Source organism: Rhineura floridana, chromosome 3 (assembly GCF_030035675.1).
Source record: "Rhineura floridana isolate rRhiFlo1 chromosome 3, rRhiFlo1.hap2, whole genome shotgun sequence".
NCBI classification, from domain to species: domain Eukaryota; kingdom Metazoa; phylum Chordata; class Lepidosauria; order Squamata; family Rhineuridae; genus Rhineura; species Rhineura floridana.
Genome location: NC_084482.1, coordinates 190,625,361 through 190,644,711, shown reverse-complemented (window position 1 = coordinate 190,644,711; position 19,351 = coordinate 190,625,361). Strand labels below are relative to the sequence as shown.

The 19,351-nt window shown below is 43.5% G+C and overlaps 1 protein-coding gene across 3 annotated transcripts; it reads right to left on the bottom strand.

Annotated features, from left to right (window-relative positions):
- Window positions 1-606: 606 nt before the first annotated feature.
- On the bottom strand, window positions 607-14,351 carry LOC133380837 (zinc finger protein 665-like). Of its 3 annotated transcripts, none has more exons than XM_061618944.1 (5): window positions 14,075-14,351; window positions 11,948-12,008; window positions 11,001-11,082; window positions 4,577-4,783; window positions 607-3,914 (listed from the first exon to the last, which is right to left on the bottom strand). In XM_061618944.1, exons 2-5 carry the CDS (start codon window positions 11,969-11,971, stop codon window positions 778-780), a joined length of 3,450 nt encoding a protein of 1,149 aa, XP_061474928.1. In that variant the 5' UTR covers window positions 11,972-12,008; window positions 14,075-14,351; the 3' UTR covers window positions 607-777. The 3 variants fall into 3 exon arrangements, with proteins under 3 accessions (XP_061474928.1, XP_061474930.1, XP_061474929.1); XM_061618946.1 differs by having other exon boundaries at window positions 607-3,911; XM_061618945.1 differs by lacking the exon at window positions 14,075-14,351 and adding an exon at window positions 13,694-13,748.
- Between the last annotated feature and the right edge of the window lie 5,000 nt (window positions 14,352-19,351).

The following is a 19,351-nucleotide window of genomic DNA, read 5'->3' as shown; positions in this document are numbered from 1 at the left end:
ACTTGGGGTTGAATCCAATCCTAGTCCTACTCAGAGCAGACCTATTGAAATTAATGAACCTAACTAACATGGGTCTATTAATTTCAATAGGTTTACTCTGTGTAGAACTAGCACTGGATAGAACCTTTAAAATATTATATTTTGTCTTTTCATAAGATTCATGAACTGGCAGCCTCTTCTGTTGTGGTACTGTATTTTAAATTACCAAATTGTTATGCCTCTCCCTTTGAAAAAATATCCTTAGTAAAAACCTTCAATTCTGGAACATACGCATATTCCAAAAGATATTCTAGAAGATGTAAGAGGAAGTTTGATTAGAATTCAGACCAGTTCAACATCAAATTAAGCCATGTTAAATTTAACAATATTTTGTAGCACTTTTTTGGGAGGGGACTGGGGAGCTGATGTTTAAGAGGAATTATGCAATGGTTTCTCCCCACACCTATTCTTTTGAGAAGGTAGACTGATCATTAGGTTATCACTTTCCTTTTCCATCAACCAGCTCCCATGTTCCCCACTCAGGGTCAGTAACTGAATCAGCACAAAGAAAATGCCCTTTTCCTGAGCCAAGATGCCTATCTGGGTACTTTGAAGCGGCACAAGGAAAATTGTTCAAGTATCTGTTTATGAGGTAGATTATGACCATTGCTTAATATAGAGATGCTGGGCCATCTGAAGATGCAGGGTTGATTCAGCACAAAGAATCCTAGGTAAGAGTCTTACAGCAGCAGACTGCATTGAGGATTGTCCCATTTCATTATGTCATGGGAAAACTTACTACAAAACCTGATCTGGCTGATCTGCAGGGCCAGGCTCAGTGGAATTCATTCTTAAATGGGTCTCCAAATGTTTTTTGAGGGATGACTTTGTCGTATAACCTTTATCGCATTCTGTACATTTATACGGTCTCTCTCCTGTGTGAATCCTCAGGTGAGAATGAAGAATTGAGCTTGTTGTGACTCTCTTGCCACAGTAAGAACAGCAATAAGGCTTCTCTCCTTTGTGGGTCTTCAGATGTTTATCAATGGATGCTTTTGCCTTGAAGCATTTCCCACATTCAGGACATGGATAAGGCCTACGGTCTGTATGAGTTAACTGATGCCTTGCAAGCTTTTTGGATTTGCTGAAGCTTTTCTCACAGGTTTGGCACTGATATGATCTCTCTGGGGTGTGGGTTCTCTCATGTCTAATGAGGGAATTTTCATCTCTGCAGCATTTCCCACAGTTAGAGCATCCATGCCTTTTTTTGCCCATGACTACTCCCGGATGACTAGAGTGGGTTGAGCTGTCCTCGACAGATTTCTTACCATCTAACCCTTTAATGGGATTTTCTTCTAAGTGGGTGCTCTGATCTTCAGCAAGTAGTAAGCTACCCATGAATGATCCCCCATTCTCAGAACTCTCTGGAGGATTTTCTTCTATAGGGGCTTCTTGACATCCAGAATTGGTTAAACTGTCAGCCCATTGGTTGAAATTTCCTTCTGCATGGCTAGTTTGATCTTTAGCAAGCACAGAGCCATCCCTGAAGATTGTGTCACCATCTAACCCTTTAATATAATGAGCCTGTGCAGTGAGGTCTGAGCTGTCCATACTTCTACAGGCCTCAGGGGGATTTTTTTCAACTTCAACTCTCCGATGTCTTGAGTAGACTGAATTTTCACACCATTTATTAACATCTTCATTTGCATGACTAGCTGGATCTTTGAGAGGCACCAAGTCGTCCCTGAATGTTTTCTCACATTCCAACCCTTTAGCAGAATTTTCTTCTAAGAGGGTGCTCTGGTGTTTAGTACAAGCAAGGCTGGCCACACACTCGGAGCTTTTCTCTTCCTCATGGTCTTCCCAATGCCTAGAGAAGGTTGACTTGTCAGGCCAGTTATTAGAATTGTCTTCTATAGCACTAGCCTGACCTTTAGCCATGCTTGGGCCATCAACAAGATCTTTCCCACCAATAGTCAAATTATCTGATCTGCCATTTACATGCATGTCCTCATGCCTAAGGAGGGAATATTTTGTTCCAAAGACTTTCTGACAGACTGAGCACTGATAGGATCTCGTTTCCATGTGGATGCGCTTGTGTCTACTGAGAGAATAATTGGTTTGGAAGGTTTTCCAACAGAAAGAGCATTTATGGAGCTGTCCTTCAAGGTGTATTTCCTGATGATGAGTGAGGGCATATCTGTAGGCAAAGGCTTTCCCACAGGTGCTGCATTTATAGCGTTTTTCTCCCATGTGTAGTTGCAGATGTCTGCGGAGGGATGTTGGAGTTCTGAATGCCTTTCCACAGAAAGAGCATTTATGTGGGTAGGGTTGTTCTAACTCGTGGACTTCCTGATGATGAGCAAGAGTATATCTGTATGCAAAGGCCTTCCCACAAGTGGTACATTTGTAGGGCTTGCCTTTTATGTGGATTTGCAGGTGTCTATAGAGGACACTTTTCACTCTGAACACTTTCCCACAATAAGAGCATTTGTGCGGATGGTATTCTTCTTTGACATGGGCTTTCTGATGCTCAGTGAAGGACCAACTGTAGGCAAAACTTTTCCCACGATTTGAACTTTTTTGGGTTCTGCATTCTGGGTGGATTTGTTGATGTCTCCTAAGATTATAGTGGGTTGTGTAGATTTTCCCACAGCTTGAGCATCTATAGGGTCCTCCTTTCAGGTGCGTTTCCCACTGGTCAGCCTCAAAGACTTCCTGATGTTCTTTTCTCTGATGATTAGCAAAACATTGGCGGTCCCTGAAGATTTTCTCACAATCAGGGCACTTATAGAGATTTTCTTCCATTTCAGTCTTTGGCTGTACAGTCAGCGCTGAATTAGTACATAGGGGTTTTCCACAGTCAAAGCATGTATTGGGCTTCAAATCTACTTGGATTATCTGATTTTTAGAGAGCAGTGCTTTTTCTTTGAAGATGTCCCCCTCGCTTGTCTGTTTATATTGTTGCTCTCTTGTGTGGACTCTCTGATGATTAGCAAAACATCTCTTATCCTTGAAACATTTCCCACAATCAGGACATGTATGGACATATTCTTCTGCATCACTTTCCTTATATGTAGTGAGGGATGGCCTGTTCACAAGGTGCATTTTATCATTAAAGTATTTATGAGGGTTCTCTTTTTCGTGCATTCTCCAATGATTGGCAAGACTTTTGTTGTCTCTAAAACTTTTCTTGCATTCTGGGCATTTGCAAGAAAGTTCCCTCGTGTGGAGTTTCTGATGTTTGATTAGAGATGATTTCTCCCTGTAACTTTTCCCGCAGTCAGGACACTGAAAGAAATTGTCCTTTGTGTGGATTGTCATTTGATGCCTAATGAGATCTTTCTGTTTCATAAACCCTTTTCCACAGGCAGTGCATTTACAAAGAGTCATGCCTGAGTGGACCATCATCATATGCCTAACAAGGTATCTCTCTGCCATATAGCTTTTTCCACAGCCAGGGCATGGATACGTTGTTTCACTGGTGTGCATTTTCCGATGCTCAGTAAGAGACGCTTTCGTAAAGAAGCCTTCCCCACACTCAGGACATTCATAGGATTCCCTTCTCAAATTAGACTTTTTCTTATGTATCTGTGTATGTTTAACGAGGTTTGATTTCTCGAGGAAACACTTGCCACAGGTAGAACATTTATGAGATCTCTCACCACTGTGGATTTTTAGATGTCTATTGAGGGTTGATCTCCTACTAAAGCTTTTCCCACACTCAAAGCATACATTCTCTCTCACTCCTGCATTGATTTCTCGCTGGCCCTTTCCATTACCAACAAGGTCTTCATCATTTTGGTCAGCTTCTTCCTTTACGTCACCATCACCCCATTTCCCCAACAGAGATGCACGTGGCTTTGTGACTCTGGGACCTGGAACTCGCTTAGTATTTCCTTCCTCTTCTTTCTCACTTGTTGATTCATAATCTGCTGAGAAAACGAAAGAAAAAAATTCTCTGAGCAGGCAAGGGAGAGGCCACCAAAATGATCAGGAGGCTGGAACATCCTCCCTACAAAGAATGGGTGCAGCAGTGTAGAACTTTTAATTTAGGGAGGGGGGAGATTAAAGGAGGGGTGACAAACATGATTGAAATGTATAAAGTTATACATGGTGTGAAGAGACAGATGTTTTCCTCCCTCATTACACTAGAACTCAGGCTTACCTAATAAACTTGATTGGCAAGAGATCGGGGATGGGCAAACACAACACATAATTTATGTTAATTCTCTACCACAAGAAGCAGTGGTGGCCACTAGCATGGACAGCTTTACAGGGAGAATTAGGCAAATTAGGAGGAGGATAAGGCTATCAAGGGCCATTTGCCACGATGGCTGAATTGAACCACCATGTTCAGACACAGGATACACTTGAATACCAGTTGCTGTACTGGGCAGGTATATCGCCCTGACTTCCTGCTTGAGGACTTCCTGGTGCCCTCCAGATGTTGTTGGGTTACAACTTCCATCTTCCCTGACCATTGGCCATGCTGGCCAAGGGTGCTCTGGTATGCCATAAGTTAGCCACCTCCAAATTGGGCTTAAAAGGTTAATATAAGCATTTAGATGCCAAGGATGATAAGAACAATCCTGACCTGAACTAGATGAATCTGAACTAGGCACGCTTGTGGGGCTCCGGTAGGAATTCCACAAGGTTGCTGTCTGCGGCCATTTTTTCAGCGCTTGTTTTACCAGCCCTTCATCAGCATCCCTGCAAGAGCTCTGGAAATCTGGGGTCCAGGTCTTTTGCCCTCGTTCCAGATGGGCAAGAAGTTCAGATGCTTGGAGCTGAAGAGGAGAGGCTGAGAAAGAGAGAATGCAATTGATGAGTCTTGTATACATCCCCATGCTTTTTAAAGAAAGAAAAAGAAATCAAACCTGGAAGCAGATTCCTCAGCAGTGACTGTTCTCTCTCTAACATACCCTTCCTAGAGATGTAAAATTTCTTGAAATTTTGAAGCCATGGAAAAAAACTAGTTTTTTTTTGGGGGGGGGGGGAACAGAAATTTTCAGAAAAATTGAAAAAATGCAGTATTAGCACTTTTACAGATTGAAAGTCACATTGTTACTTCAGGAACAGAAAATGTAATTATGTACAAGTTGGTTTAGCATAAAATTATCACATTTGTTTGAATAAAATCTACTTTTAATATACCAATTATTACAAATTGAATTTACTTTTAAAAATTTTTACTTTTTTTTTTAACAAATGGGGCTATAAGCTCCTGAACTGTAAGGAACCTGTTTTGTTTTGCCAGTTTATGAGGAGCAGGTAAAAAACAATTAAAACAGAAAAACAGAAGAAACCATCAACATTAATAACAAAGAAAATTATTTATGTCTCTGCCAGTCCTCTACAGTGTCAAGCAGACATAAAGCATCCATTCCCATAAAAAGAACTGAGAAAAAGGGGGGACTAAGATTCAATGAAACATTTTACTCATGCTAAAATAAAACATTCCATAATCAATTTTTCTTCATTTTTTTCAATTTTTGGGGGGGAAAAAAAGGCTTTGAAAACTATTTTTCCTGAATTTTTCCAGTTTTTTTCTGGGCCTTCACATCTCTAACCCTTCCTGGGGAAGACTGATTGATTGATTGGTTAAATTTATATCTTACCCTTCCTCCCAGTAGGAGCTGAGGGTGATATCATAAAAACAGATATTAAAATATATTAAAACAAAACACCTTTTTAAAAAAGCTTTAAAAAACATCTTAAAAAGCAATTCCAGCTTAGACACAGGCTGGGATAAGGTCTCTACTTAAAAGGCTTGTTGAAAGAGGAAGGTCATCTATAACAAAGATGGCGCCTGTCTAATATTTAAGGGGAGAGAATTCCAAAGGGCAGGTGCCACAACACTAAAGGTCCACTTCCTATGTTGTGCGGATGGTATCTGCAGGTCTTCACCTGGAGAGCATAGTGATCAACTGAGCATATAAGGGGATCTTTCAGGTATCCTGGTCCCAAGCTGTATATGGCTTTGTACACCAAAACCAGAACTTTGAACTTAGCCCGGTAGCTAACAGCCAGCCAGTGCAATTCTTTTAGCAGCAGGGTGACATATTGGCAATACCCTGCCCCAGTGAACAGTCGTGCCTCTAAATTTTGCACCAACTGCAGCTTCCGGACCAACCTCAAGGGCAGCTAATACAGCGCATTACAGTAATCCAACCTGGAGATTACCAGTACATGGACAACAGTGGTCAGGCTATCCTGGTCCAGAAACAGCCACAGTCTTACCAGCTGAAGCTAGTAAAAGGCACAACTAGGCACTGAGGTCACCTGGGCCTCTAGCAACAAGACAAATCCAAGAGCATCCCAGATTACAAACCCGCTCTTTCAAAGGGAGTACGACCCCATCCAAAGCAGGCAGCTGACCAATTATCTGAACTTGGGAACCAGTAACTCACACAGCCTCCATTTTGCTAGGAGACAGACTTGGTTTATTGGTCCTCATTCAGCTCACCACCAAGTCCAGGCACCGGTCCAGGGCTTGCATGGCCCCTCCTCATTCAGACGTTATAGAGAAATCGAGCTGGTTGCTGTTCAAGCAATCACTCTGCAGCTATGGACCATCTGAATACTATTCAGTTTTCAAGACCACAACTGCTTTGGGCAATGGGCCCTGATACATTATTTATATCCCAGCCTGCCTCTAAGTGGCTTTAAGAGGATTAGACAATTTCATGGTGGATAAGGCTATCAGTAGCTACTAATCCAGATAGCTATGTTTTATCTTCACTGTCAGAGGCAGTATTTATTTATTTGATTTATATCCTGCCCTTCCTGCCAGTAGGAGCCCTAGTATGTCTCTGAATACCAGTTTCTGGAAACTGCAGGAGGGGAGAGTGCTCTTTGCACTCAGGTTCTGCTTGTGGGCTTCCCAGAGGCATCTGGTTGGCCACTGTGGGAACAGGAGGCTGGACTAGATGGGCCACTGGCCTGATCCAACAGGCTCTTCCCTTGTTTTTAAGTGTAAATCACAGATTGAGGAAAGGCCCCAATACTCAGTGGAAAAGCATGTTTTACATTAAAAACAGATGGGAAACTTCTGGACCACAGGCCAAAATTTGGCTGATGAGGCCATTTCCCCCAGCCCATGTCTACTGCCCCCACATCTGATCATCATATGTTCCCCATGGGGAAATCGACTGTGTAGCTAGCTCCTGGAGACAGCAGGATTGATGGGCAAGCCTGTTGGATTGACTGCATAACTGAGTTTCCCATGTAGCCAATCCTTGCAAAAAACAGCTTTGCCAAGCACAGGACTGACAAAGTGCCTTGCCTTTCTAAGCACCCCAGATGGCTGTTGGGTGCTCAGAGGGTGCTATGCAAGGAACTTGGACAGGTGAATGGGACAACCCACCTTTCATTCACTTGACAGTATGATGCCAGGTTATTGACTGGTGGGTTGTCCCATTGGGGTGGGAACAGAAAATGACATGGCCCGCCAAGCCAAAATTATTTATTTATTATTTGATTTATATCCCGCCCTTCCTCCCAGCAGGAGCCCAGGGTGGAAAATGTTCCCACTCCACACCCACTCCTGATTTGAAAGGTCCCAGGTTCAATTCCTGGCATCTCCCAGGTAGCAAGGCTCGGGAAATGGACCTGAGAATGGTCAAGGCTTCAAATGCATGTAAATTGAAAATTGCCAAAAAGATAAGATATTGACCCATAGGTGGAAACACAGATAAACTGTAAAAAGTGTCCCAGTATAAAGCAAATTTTATGGTTTTAAATAGTGAGATAGCTTTTAGCCAAACAAATTTGCTTCCACGGCTGTTTCAAATGTTTTTAAAATTATTTTGTTCTCATTTTTATATGGTCAGAGCTTTGAGCCATCCATATTTAGAAAAGAAGCCCTTGAACATCCAGATTAAATTATTAAATAGAACAAACAGCCACACACACACACCCCTGTCTAGGCACATACTTTCTAGTGTGGCATGGCCTTCTCCTGTGCCTTTAACAGCTGCTGTCTGATGAGAACGCAAACAGTGCCCACCCCATACCCAAGTCAAAGCGCATGGTACCTAAGGCCAGGCCAGTTATTCAGGCACCTGAGGCAGACACCACCACCCCAAAAGTTTGGAAGAGAAGATAAGTTGTTCACACAATTACTGGATACAACCCCATGAGAATTTCTGTTGCTCCTGTTCTGTGGAATGCCTTTCCCTCTGCCATATGTGAAACAGCAACCACCAGTTGCTTCAGACGTTCTATAAGCACTTATATTTTTGCCCAGGCTTTCCCTGATCCATAAGATTGGGCCCTGATATATGTGTATGAATCCTTTGAATCTGTTTTTCTTGCTGTGATACTATTCTATTGGTTTAACGTTACATTTCTGCTTTAATGGACGTTGTTTTTATATTTTTAGAATATTAAAGCCAGGTGTGAGGAACCTTTGGCCCTCCAAATGCTGCCGAGCTACAACTCCCATCAGCCCCAGAAAACACAGTCAATGGCAATGAATGATAGGAGTTGTAGTTCAGCAACAGTGGGAGGGCCAAAAGCTCCCCACACCTATTTTAAGCAGTTTGGAAATGCTTTTAAATAAAATAAATAAATGTATTTATTAGGACTACAACATTCAGTCAATTATCAAAACGGATTGAAAACTGTGTGACTGAGAAGCTTCTCCCAATTAACTGGACAGCAGATTTAAAAAAAATACTTGTGTAAACACCAGGCAACAAGCATCATCTAAGAACAAATCCTGCCAAACTAATCTCATCTCACTTTTTGATCGGGTAACCTCCCTTGTAGATTGTGGGAATGCTGTGGACATAATATATCTCGACATAGCAAAGCTTTTGACAGTGCCCCATGATATTCTGATTGGCAAGCTAGCTAAATGTGGGCTGGATGGAACAACTATCAGGTGGATCCACAGTTGGCTCCAGAATTATACTCAAAGAGTGCTTATCAATGGTTCCTTCTCAAACTGGGCGGAAGTAATGAGTGGGGTACCGCAGGGCTCAGTCTTGGGCCCAGCGCTCTTCAACATTTTTATTAACGACTTGGATGAGGAGGTACAGAGCATACTTATCAAATTTGCAGACGGTACAAAATTGGGGGGCATAGCTAATACTGTGGAAGACAGAAACAAAATTCAAAGGGACCTTGATAGGCTAGAGCATTGGGCTGAAAACAACAGAATGAAATTCAACAGGGATAAATGCAAAGTTCTACACTTAGGAAAAAGAAACCAAATGCACAGTTATAAGATGGGGGATACTTGGCTCGGCAATACGACATGTGAGAAGGATTTTGGAATTGTCGTTGATCACAAGCTGAATATGAGCCAGCAGTGTGATGTGGCTGCAAAAAAGGCAAATGCTATATTAGGCTGCATTAACAGAATATAGTTTTCCAATCATGTGAAGTATTAGTTCCTCTCTATTCAGCACTGGTTAGGCCTCATCTTGAGTACTGCATCCAGTTCTGGTCTCCACACGTCAAGAAGGATGCAGACAAACTGGAACAGGTTCAAAGGAGAGCAACAAGGATGATCAGGGACTGGAAACAAAGCCTTACAAGGAGAGACAGAAAGAACTGGGCATGTTTAGCCTGGAGAAGAGCTGAAGGGAGATATGATACCACACTTCAAGTACATGAAAGGTTGTCACATAGAGGAGGGCCGGGATCTCTTCTTGATCGTCCCAGAGTGCAAGACACGGAATAATGGGCTCAAGTTGCAGGAAGCCAGATTTCAACTGAACATCAGGAAAAACCTCCTAACTGTCAGAGCCATACGACAATGGAACCAATTACCTAGAGAGGTAGTGGGCTCTCCGACCCTGGAGGCATTCAAGAGGCAGCTGGACAGCCATCTGTCAGGAATGCTTTGATTTGGATTCCTGCATTGAGCAGGGGGCTGGACTTGATGGCCTTATAGGCCCCTTCCAACTCCACTATTCTATGATTCTAAAACAAGGCATCCCACCCTATGAACAGAGTGAAGGGGCAATGCCTCTTTTAAGGTGATGCTTGCTATGATATGTGCATGGATGATATAAGCACAAAATATGTTCCCCCCACACTTTGAACTATTGTTTTTTGATGTGCAAATATTTAAACAGATTAATCAATCAATTCTTGGGAACAAAACCTATTAAACAGAGGGACTTACTTCTGAATATATATGCATAGGACTGCATTGCACAGGTGATTATTTAAGATTTCTTTAGTTGGTGTCAGCCCCAATATTTATGTACACCTCATTAATTTAGAACTTATGTTAACTCCCCTCTCCTCCCTCCATGCACAGTTCTGGAGGTTCTCCTGATCTTCCAGGCCAGATTGGGGGAGGACGCAAGGGGAGGAGGGGGGAAGTCATGTTGCGCTAGCAGGAATCCTTGCGTTGGCTTCCACTAGTGCAATGAATTAGTTGGATCTGGCCCATTCGCTTTAAGACTGCCAGTCAGTTGACTAGATTTAGTCAATTAAAATATGTTGACTGATTAAAAAGGTGTCTCCAATTAGCCAGGCAGCTGATCCTTTTTTCAGTTAATTTTTTTTTAAAAAATTACAATTGAATAAATGGCTACACTATCTTCAAATACAAAAATATTGTGAAGTCAGCTTACATTCATAAAACAAAACAATCAAAATCTGAGAAGAGGCATTTCCCACTCCTCTCTGACAGAGGAGATATGAATTGCCTTGTATGTTTTTATCTATTTGAGGTGGAGGAAATGCAAGTTTAACAAGGTGTTAGATTCCATATTAGACATCACTACCCTGCCCGTAGTACAACTGATTCCCCAGGATGAAAGAATGGCTATTTGCCAGTTTAAAGCTGCAGTCTCATGTACAGTTACCTGAGAGTAAGCGCCACTGAACACAATGGGGCTTGCTTCTGAGTAAACTTATATAGGCTGGACTGTACATCTATGGTGTAGATACGCCCAGCAAAACCTTAGTTCTGCTGCCATGGTTTTCTTTGGAAGCTTATAATTAAACTAGGTCAAACCCGGTTAACTGAAAATAACAGGCAGAAACCATCTCACCCATGAAGATGGTGTTGTAGCTCTCTTGCATGACTTCTCTGTAGAGGCTTCCTTCGTCAGGGTCCTGGAGATCCTGCTGGATCTGAAACAGAAAGCCCCCCCCCCACAAGTAAGAACATAAGGGCCCTGCTGGATTAGGCCAGTGGCCCATCTGGTCCAACGTCCTGTTCTCACAGTGGCCAATTAGATGCCATGGGAACCCCAGGAGCAGAATCTGAATGCAACAGCTCTCTCTCAGATTCCCAGCTAGGGGTATTCAGAGCATACTGCCTCTGGCAGTTTTGTTTACAAAACCGCTTTGAGGTTTTATTACAGTTAAGCAGTATATAAATTTTGTTAAAGAAATAAACATGTGTAGCCACTGATAGCCTTGGGTAGATAAGAAAGGACCAAACAATGCAAGGGGAATCCCAGCATGAACTGCAGCCAGGAAGAGTGTCAGATGACGGATCCAAGAGCAACATATGCATAAGGTGTTTTTTTTAAAAGAGTGCCTTGCCTTCACCTCAGGGGTAGAACTTGTTCACACCACATGCCTGAGAAATCTGTCTTATCCTCGAGATATGCAACAGCATTCTCCACACAGGCAACTCCCAGGAAAGGGAAGGGCCGTAGCTCAGTGGCAGAGCCTCTGTTTTGCATGCAATAGGTCCCAGGTTCAATCCCTGGCAGCTCCAGGTGGGGCTAGGAGAGAACCCTGTCTGAAATCGTGGAGAGCCCCTGCCAGTCAGTGTAGACAATACTGAGCTAGATGGGTCAATGGTCTGACTTGGCTGATAAGCCAGCTTCCTGGGTCCCTAGTACTCAGAGGTATACTGACTATGGGTGGTAATCAGTGAGAACCTTTATCCTCCAAATGTCTCAGGCCTAGAAGTTGTACACAGGAATTCCATCTCTCCATACCAGTCTTCCAGTGGGTGAAGGTGGAGGGTAAGTTCCTTATTTACCTGAGCTGACTTTGCTTGGGCCATTCTCTTCAGAAGCAGCTGGTCTTCACATAGACAGCATCTGGAAAGGGGTGGGGATTGAGAAGGAACAGTGCCAAGATTTCAGAAAAGGCTTCTTGAAAGAGGATGAGGGTCTTTACACCAAATGAATCTACATCTGATTCATCTGAAGGAAAAGCTGTTTTAGACAGATCATCTTTCTCCTTCATCAGGCCTACAGAGTTCCCAGGCTGCTCTTTCTTCCTTCCAACCACTCTTCATTTGGAAACCCTTGCCTTAACCCCTCAAGTCTCCATCCTGTCCTGAAACAAAGCCTCCAAGTGCCTAAATAAAAAGCACAGGAAGCTGACTTCTGGGTTCTCTAGAACTCTTCAACAGCAGAGGAGCATCTGCTTTACATGCAGAAGGCCCCAGGTTCAATCCTCAACATCTGCAGGTAGGGAAGGAGACCCCTGTCTGAAAAACAGAGGAGCTGCTGCCAGGCTGTGTGGACAATACTGAGCTAAATGGACCAACATGCCTAACATCAATCCAGCTTTTTTCTTTTCTGCTTTCTCCATTTTGCTTAACATTCAGCCCAATGATCTCACAAACTTTACATTCAGTTACTGTCTGAAGACAAAGTGCAACTTTAGACATGGCAGACTTGGAGTAGGCAATCTGGCATATGCCTAGTTAGAAGCAAGTCCTACTGTGTCCAATGGACCTTACTCCCAAGTTAAGTGTGTATAGGATTGCAGCCCTAATTGGGGAGCAGTTTAGTGTAGTGGTTAGGATGTCAGCCTAGGGCTGAGGAAACCCAGGTTCAAACTCTATCAGTCAGCAATGAAGCTCCCAGCATTACCTTAGGCCAGTCACTTCTCTCTTAAGCCCAGGGATGAGGAATATGTGGCCATCCAGATGCTGTTGGCTTCTACCTCCCCTCATCTCTGACCACTGAGCATGTGGGCTGGGGCTGATGGAGTCGAACAACATCCAGAGGGTTATAGGCTCCCCATCCCTGACAAACCTCACAGCACTGTTGCTAGAATAAAGGGGTGTGTGGGGAACCATATACTTGTGTCACTTGACAGAAAGGTGGGACACAAATTCTGGGTAATTGCTGGATTTTATATTTTTAAAAGGGGGGAGGGGAATCAGACATTACTTCTGTCTTTCTCTCAGCAGTCCTAGTTGTAACCTGAAGCTTGCACTGCAGCTCTTAGAACTTAATCCAATTAAGGCTGCTATCTCCTGCTACACCCCGTGTGAACACGAAGACTAAACACAAGCCTTGTGGTTACAACATCAAGCCAGCTTTTTCATTCTCCTCTCAAATCCCTATTTTACTTAACATCCAGCCTGATTAAGAGTTTTAGAGAACTCTAAAGCTTGCTCACTATTTTGCAACATTTTGGTTGGTCCTAATAACTATTTTTCCTCCCCAGCCCTCACCAAGTCCTAAGCAAGTCCTTTAAATTTTAATTGGGATTCTCCACCTGGAATATTACAGGAGTACCTCTGAGCACATGCAGAGGCCCACCAGTGTTTCCAAATTACAAACCAAGGCCTCCATTGAAACTTGCTTACAGCAAGAGGTGAAAGCATGAAAGCAAAATGTTTCAGTGTGGTTTTGTTTGCCGCCCTGGACTCCTACTGGGAGGAAGAGCGGGATATAAATTTTATAATTATTACTTTTTTGTTTTTATTATTACTCTAACAAAACCAACATTCTTTTAAAAACAGGGATAGAAAAAGACAAGAGACCTTTAAACCACATTCACACCGGAGACTAAGGGCCCTGGTTTCCAGGTAGCCCCACTCCTTCTACGGACTAACGGCGGGGTTTGTCTGAACCCCCAATATCTCTCATTTTTAGAACTGAATGGCTAATCCGAGAAAAGTTGGCAGCATCCTGAGATGGCTGAGGAAGAAAGCATAGTAGCTCAAGATGGTATAGGATTGTTCACCTCTCCAGTCCCCTTTGCAAAAAACGCTTTTTATTTAAACAATTCCTCCCTCCCTCCTATCCGTTACTGTGGTGATTTGCCCGCAGTCCCCTCCAAATCTTTCTCTCCCGCCTTCCGTCTCTACATTTAATAGACCCCTCCTCCCTACCCCTGTGTGAATCTCCATGATTGATTCTACCTGGGATTTTCTCCAGCTCAGGAAAGAAAGGCAGCACAGTCCAGTTCCAACCGGGCTCGGCAGCCCTACATCTTTAACTTCTGCTGACTCCCATCGCAGCATGCAAGAACAAAGAGAACCGATTTTTCTTCTGCCTGTTTTTTTGTTTTAAATCGAACTTGGACCAGGACCAGGAGCGGCAGCTGGATCCCAGGCCACAATGGAGTCAGCAGCATCTGAACTCTAAAGCTCAGCCCCCACCATGCGGAGGACGAGCAGGCCGCCGGTAGTAGCGGCAGCCCCTCCCTCAGAGGTAACCAGAGACCTCTGGTGGCGAAAGATAACGAAACAACCGCTCAGCCCGCTTCATTTGCCTGCAGTTCCATGTCGGAAATAACACGCAACCCGTGCATTGTATGAGATTCAGTAATGTAGTGGTAAATTCAGAAGTGCAGGATCCCTTCAGGTTAGTCAGAACCAGATCAGAAGTGCAGGCTCCTTTCAGGTTAGTCATAACCAGGTCCCCTTCTCCCCCTTTTTTTTCCTGCTGGATTGAGAATGCGATCCTTGTTCATGTCTTCTCCAGCAACATCTATAGGAACCAATCAGCATGAAAGGGGAAAGTGTCAGCTACTAAGAAGAGTCTTCTCAGTGGCTGCCTCACCTCTTTCCCTCTGATTGGCTCCAATCAGCAAGAAAAGACAAGGAAGCTATTGAGAAGACTCTTCTTAGGGTGTCACAAGGCTATTTGTTAATAGTGGGAATCAGGTCTTACAATGTCACCCAATTTGCATTAAAAAGACTATTACTTCTTAATGTGACAGCATAATACTAGAGAGGTTGCAACCTCCTGTGAAAATAAAGGTCATAACTCATAAATGTGCTTGTTATGGCAGAGGAGTTGCAATCTTGCTTACTAAAAAGTAAGTCCCATTCAACTCATGGGAGTTTCTTCTGAGTAGACACACTTGGGATGGCACTGTTAGTTAATTAGCTTGATTATTGTGCATTGTGTTTCAGAGCAGATGTGTTCAAGCTGTGGCTTGCAGACCAAGTTCCATTCAAGTGATCCACAGAATGTTTGTGGAACAGCTGAGAATTCCTGCATCTGATTGTTTTGTTTCTGACATAGCAGAACAACTTCACAGAACTGTGCGCACACGCACAAAAAAGATGCACCCACGGCATTGGAAAGGCAAGACTATTGTTATTAACATGTAATTTATGTATTAAGTGGTTTACGGAGACCCCCAGCAATTTTCAAGCGGTCCAGGGGAGGGGAGTATTAGAAAACTGGTGTATATTGTGAGCAGCAGAAAGACAGGCCCCTGCCCCAAGGAGTTTACAATCTGAGTATCAGCCCGAGTTTGGGGGGACAGATAACAAGGATGAAAGGAAAAGGAACTATGAAGATGAGCAGAAGATGCAGGTGTATGTTGTATTTGGGGATGAGGATTAAATTAAGAGGGAAAGGTGAATTTCTGAGAAGGGATTTGATTTGATTAATCAATCAATCAATCAATCAATTAAACTTATATCCCACCCTTTCTCCCAGTAGGTGCAGGCCAGCAATTGGATAGAAGAGAGAGAGGCTGTACCATGTTGCTATTTCTAAGCAGAATTTGACAAAATGTTAGGAGGAACTTTTTCATGGTATAAGCTGCTTGACAGTGGACCCGACAGACTGCCTTAGAAGGTAGTGGACTCTCCTTTGTTTATTTTTATTTTATTTTATTAAACTATTTCTATGCAGTAGGGCCCCACTCATACAGTGGGTTACGTTCAAGACACCTGCCAAAAAGCAGAACACCGTCAATAAAATGGCACCTGATGCCCGAAAAATGCCATAAAAGCAGAACAAGTGCCATATTAGCAGAACGCCAAAATGTGGGCCACCGAAAAGCAGGGCCCTACTGTACTATGTTTCATAAGCAGATAAAGATGGCATGCAAAAAAAAATCAGAATAAAAGCAGCTGCTAGATCAACAGCAAAAAAAGTTAAAAAGAAGACAACTGGTATTAATGCCCAGGAAATGTGTCAGGATAGAAATGGGTTTTTACCAAGCACTGAAATTGCATCAAAGTAGGTGCTTGCTGCAATTCAGAGGGGAGATGGTTCCACAGAGAGGGGGCCACTTCTGAAAGGCCCTCTTTCTGGTTGCTACTAAACAGGCCTCTGCAGGCCATAGCATAACCAGGGGGCCTTATCCTGAAGCCTTAGTGATGGGGCAGATCGATAAGGGAAATGCATTCCTTCAGGTAAGCTGATACCAAGCTGTTCAGGTGAGGGGTGGGGAACTGGGTCCTGACATGCCCCCTTCCACCCCATAGGCCATTTTGACAGATGGGTGGGACTGCTTACCTGATGTCACAGTGATAGCTAACCATATAGGGAAAGACACAGGGGGGTTGTAGCTTCTTACGATGTGGTAATCATGCTTCTTTTGTCTGGCCAGTTTGAAATCAGGCAAAGGCGGCACCTGCAAATCCTGCTTTTGGTAGGACGTTGTGTCTTTATCTGCCACACACCTCACGTCAAGCACTAAGGTGGAGCAGGATTTTTGTGTGTGTACATTTTGGCAAAAAGATAGATAGGAATCTTAATTTTTTAAAAAAAGTCTTCTTATTTTAGGTATCACTCCAGGAACAAGAACTGTGAAGTTAAAATCTACCTTAACGCAAAAACAGCGCTCCAAAACAAAGTTAAGGTACAGACATAGAATGCATTATTATAAAATAATATCAAAAATTTAATATGTATATAAACAATCAATATAAAATTGAAATTTACCTTATTCAAGTCAGACCATTAGTCCATCTTGCTCAATATCGTCATCAGCTCTCCAGGATTTCAGACAGGAGTCTTTCCCAGTCCTACCTGGAGATGATGGGATTGAATCTGGGACTTTCTGCATGCAAAGCATATACTCTACCAATGAGCTACAGCCCTTCCTCAAAGGGGAAGTATGCTAGCTTTTGAGCTACACAGAACTCTTCATTCAGGCAGAATGGAATAGCTAGGTCATTCTCAAGCAGAAAGTAACCTTGGTTATAAATGCAAATATTTTAGACAGTTCAGGTTTGCTCATAAAACTTCCTTTGTTAGAATACGGAAATATTTATTGGCCATTACTTGAAATGAACAGTCCATTCCTTTGCTACCAGTCTCATTTTCTATACTTAGCAACCTTTTCTAGCCCTCTGATGAAGAATTCTGTACAATATCCAGGGTGTGGTCAATGCATCATTGTGGGAGAGAGTGGTTCCAGCCACCTTGAAAGAGGCGGTGATCTGACCACTCTTGAAAAAGCCCACTGTGGACCCATTGGTTTGGACAACTACCAACTGGTTGCAAATACCCCCCCTTTAGGGAAGATGATCGAGAGGGTTGTGGCGCAGCAGTTGCAGGTACTCTTGAATGAAACAGATTATCTTGACCCATCCCAGTCTGGGTTCAGGCCTGGTTATTGGACTGAATCGGCCTTGGTCGCCCTGATGGATGACCTTTATCAGGAGAAGGACAGGGGGAGTGAGACCCTGTTCTTACTTGATCTCTCAGCGGCTTTTGATACCATTGACCATGGTATCCTTCTGGGCCGACTTGGTGAGATGGGTATTGGAGGCACTGTTTTACAGTGGTTCCGATCCTATCTACAGGGTCACTCTCAGAGAATAGCATTCGGTGACTGTCTTTCGGTCCCCTGGCAGTTGTGCTGTGGGGTGCCGCACGGTACCATCTTGTCCCCCATGCTGTTTAACATCAATATGAAGCCCTTCATATCATCTCATCAGGAGATTTGGGGTGAGGTGTCAGCAGTATGCTGATACCCAGCTCTATTTCTCTGTAATATCTGAATCGGGAGAGGCCTTGACCGCTGCCTGGACTCGATGGTGGGCTGGATGAGAGCCAATAAACTGAGCCTGAATCCTAGCAAGATGGAGACACTGTGGGTTGGTGGTTCCCAAGTTCAGATAATTGGTCAGTTGTATGCTTTGGATGGGGTTGTACTCCCTCTGAAAGAGCAGGTCTGTAGTCTGGGGGTGCTCCTGGATCCATCTTTGTTGCTAGAGGCCCAGGTGACCTCCGTGGCTAGGAGTGCCTTTTACCAGCTTCGGCTAGTAAGACAGCTGCGGCCGTTTCTGGACCGGGATAGCCTGACCACTGTTGTCCACGCACTGGTAACCTCCAGGTTGGGTTACTGTAATGCACTCTATGTGAGGCTGCCGTTGAGGTTGGTCCGGAAGCTGCAGCTGGTGCAAAATGCGGTGGCAAGACTGCTCACTGGGGCAGGGTATCGCCAACATGTCACTCTGCTACTGAAAGAATTGTACTGGCTGCCCATTTGCTACCGGGCCAAGTTCAAGGTTCTAGTTTTGGTATACAAAGCCCTATACAGCTGGGAGCAGGATACCTGAAAAACCGTCTTACCCCTTATATACCCAGTCAATCACTGCGCTCTGCAGGTGAGGGCCTCCTGCAGATACCACCTTATCAGGAGGTCCGTTCTGCACAACATAGGAAGCGGACCTTTAGCGTTGTGGCACCAACCTTTTGGAGTTCCCTCCCCTTAAATATTAGGCAGGCGCCATCTCTGTTATCTTTTCGGCGCCCTTTGAAGATGTTCCTCTTTCAACAAGCCTTTTAAGTTGAGACCTATCCCAGTCTGTGTTGGAATTGCTTTTAATGTTTTTTTAAAAAAAAACAATGTTTTATAACCCTTTTTAAAAGCTTTTTTAAAAAAAATGTTTTTAAATTTGATTTGTTTTGGTGTATCTTAGGGTGTTTTTATGATGTTTTGATGTGTTTTTAGCGCTTCTGTTTGCTGCACTGGGCTCCTGCTGGAAGGGCGGGATATAAATCACATAATAAATAAATAAATCTACAAAACCTGCATGCTGCTGTACTAACATGGTACTAGTTTCCCTGCTTGAGCTCTCATTCTGCAAAATCTGTATTTCATTGAAGTGAACAATTTGGTCTTTTTGTTGTTGTTGCATTCAATTTACTTCTTTCTTGCTAGGAAAACATCTGCAAACAAGCAGCCTTTCCCAGTTATTCATTACACCTTTCCAGGTAACTTCCTTTCCCAACAACAAATATTTTAGTACAGAGGTTTTTCTGTAGCAAATATTAATTTTCATTTAGTATGTGTGACCTGGATTGTGCAACCAGGGACAGCCCTACTGTTAGGCAGAGTACTGTAGCCACCTTAGGGGGCAGATGCTGCGGGTAACACAGTGGTGGTGACATGCTGGAGAGAGCTGTGTATGCTGCATGGACTGCCCTGCAACCCCTCA

Excerpts from the sequence above, each read along its gene's own strand:
- LOC133380837 (XM_061618944.1), bottom strand. The coding sequence starts at position 11,971 with ATGGCCCAAGCAAAGTCAGCTCAG. Across the intron at positions 11,083-11,947 it reads CCCAAGCAAAGTCAGCTCAG|ATCCAGCAGGATCTCCAGGA; the intron begins GTAAATAAGGAA and ends TTTCTGTTTCAG. Across the intron at positions 4,784-11,000 it reads CTACAACACCATCTTCATGG|CCTCTCCTCTTCAGCTCCAA; the intron begins GTGAGATGGTTT and ends TCTCTTTCTCAG.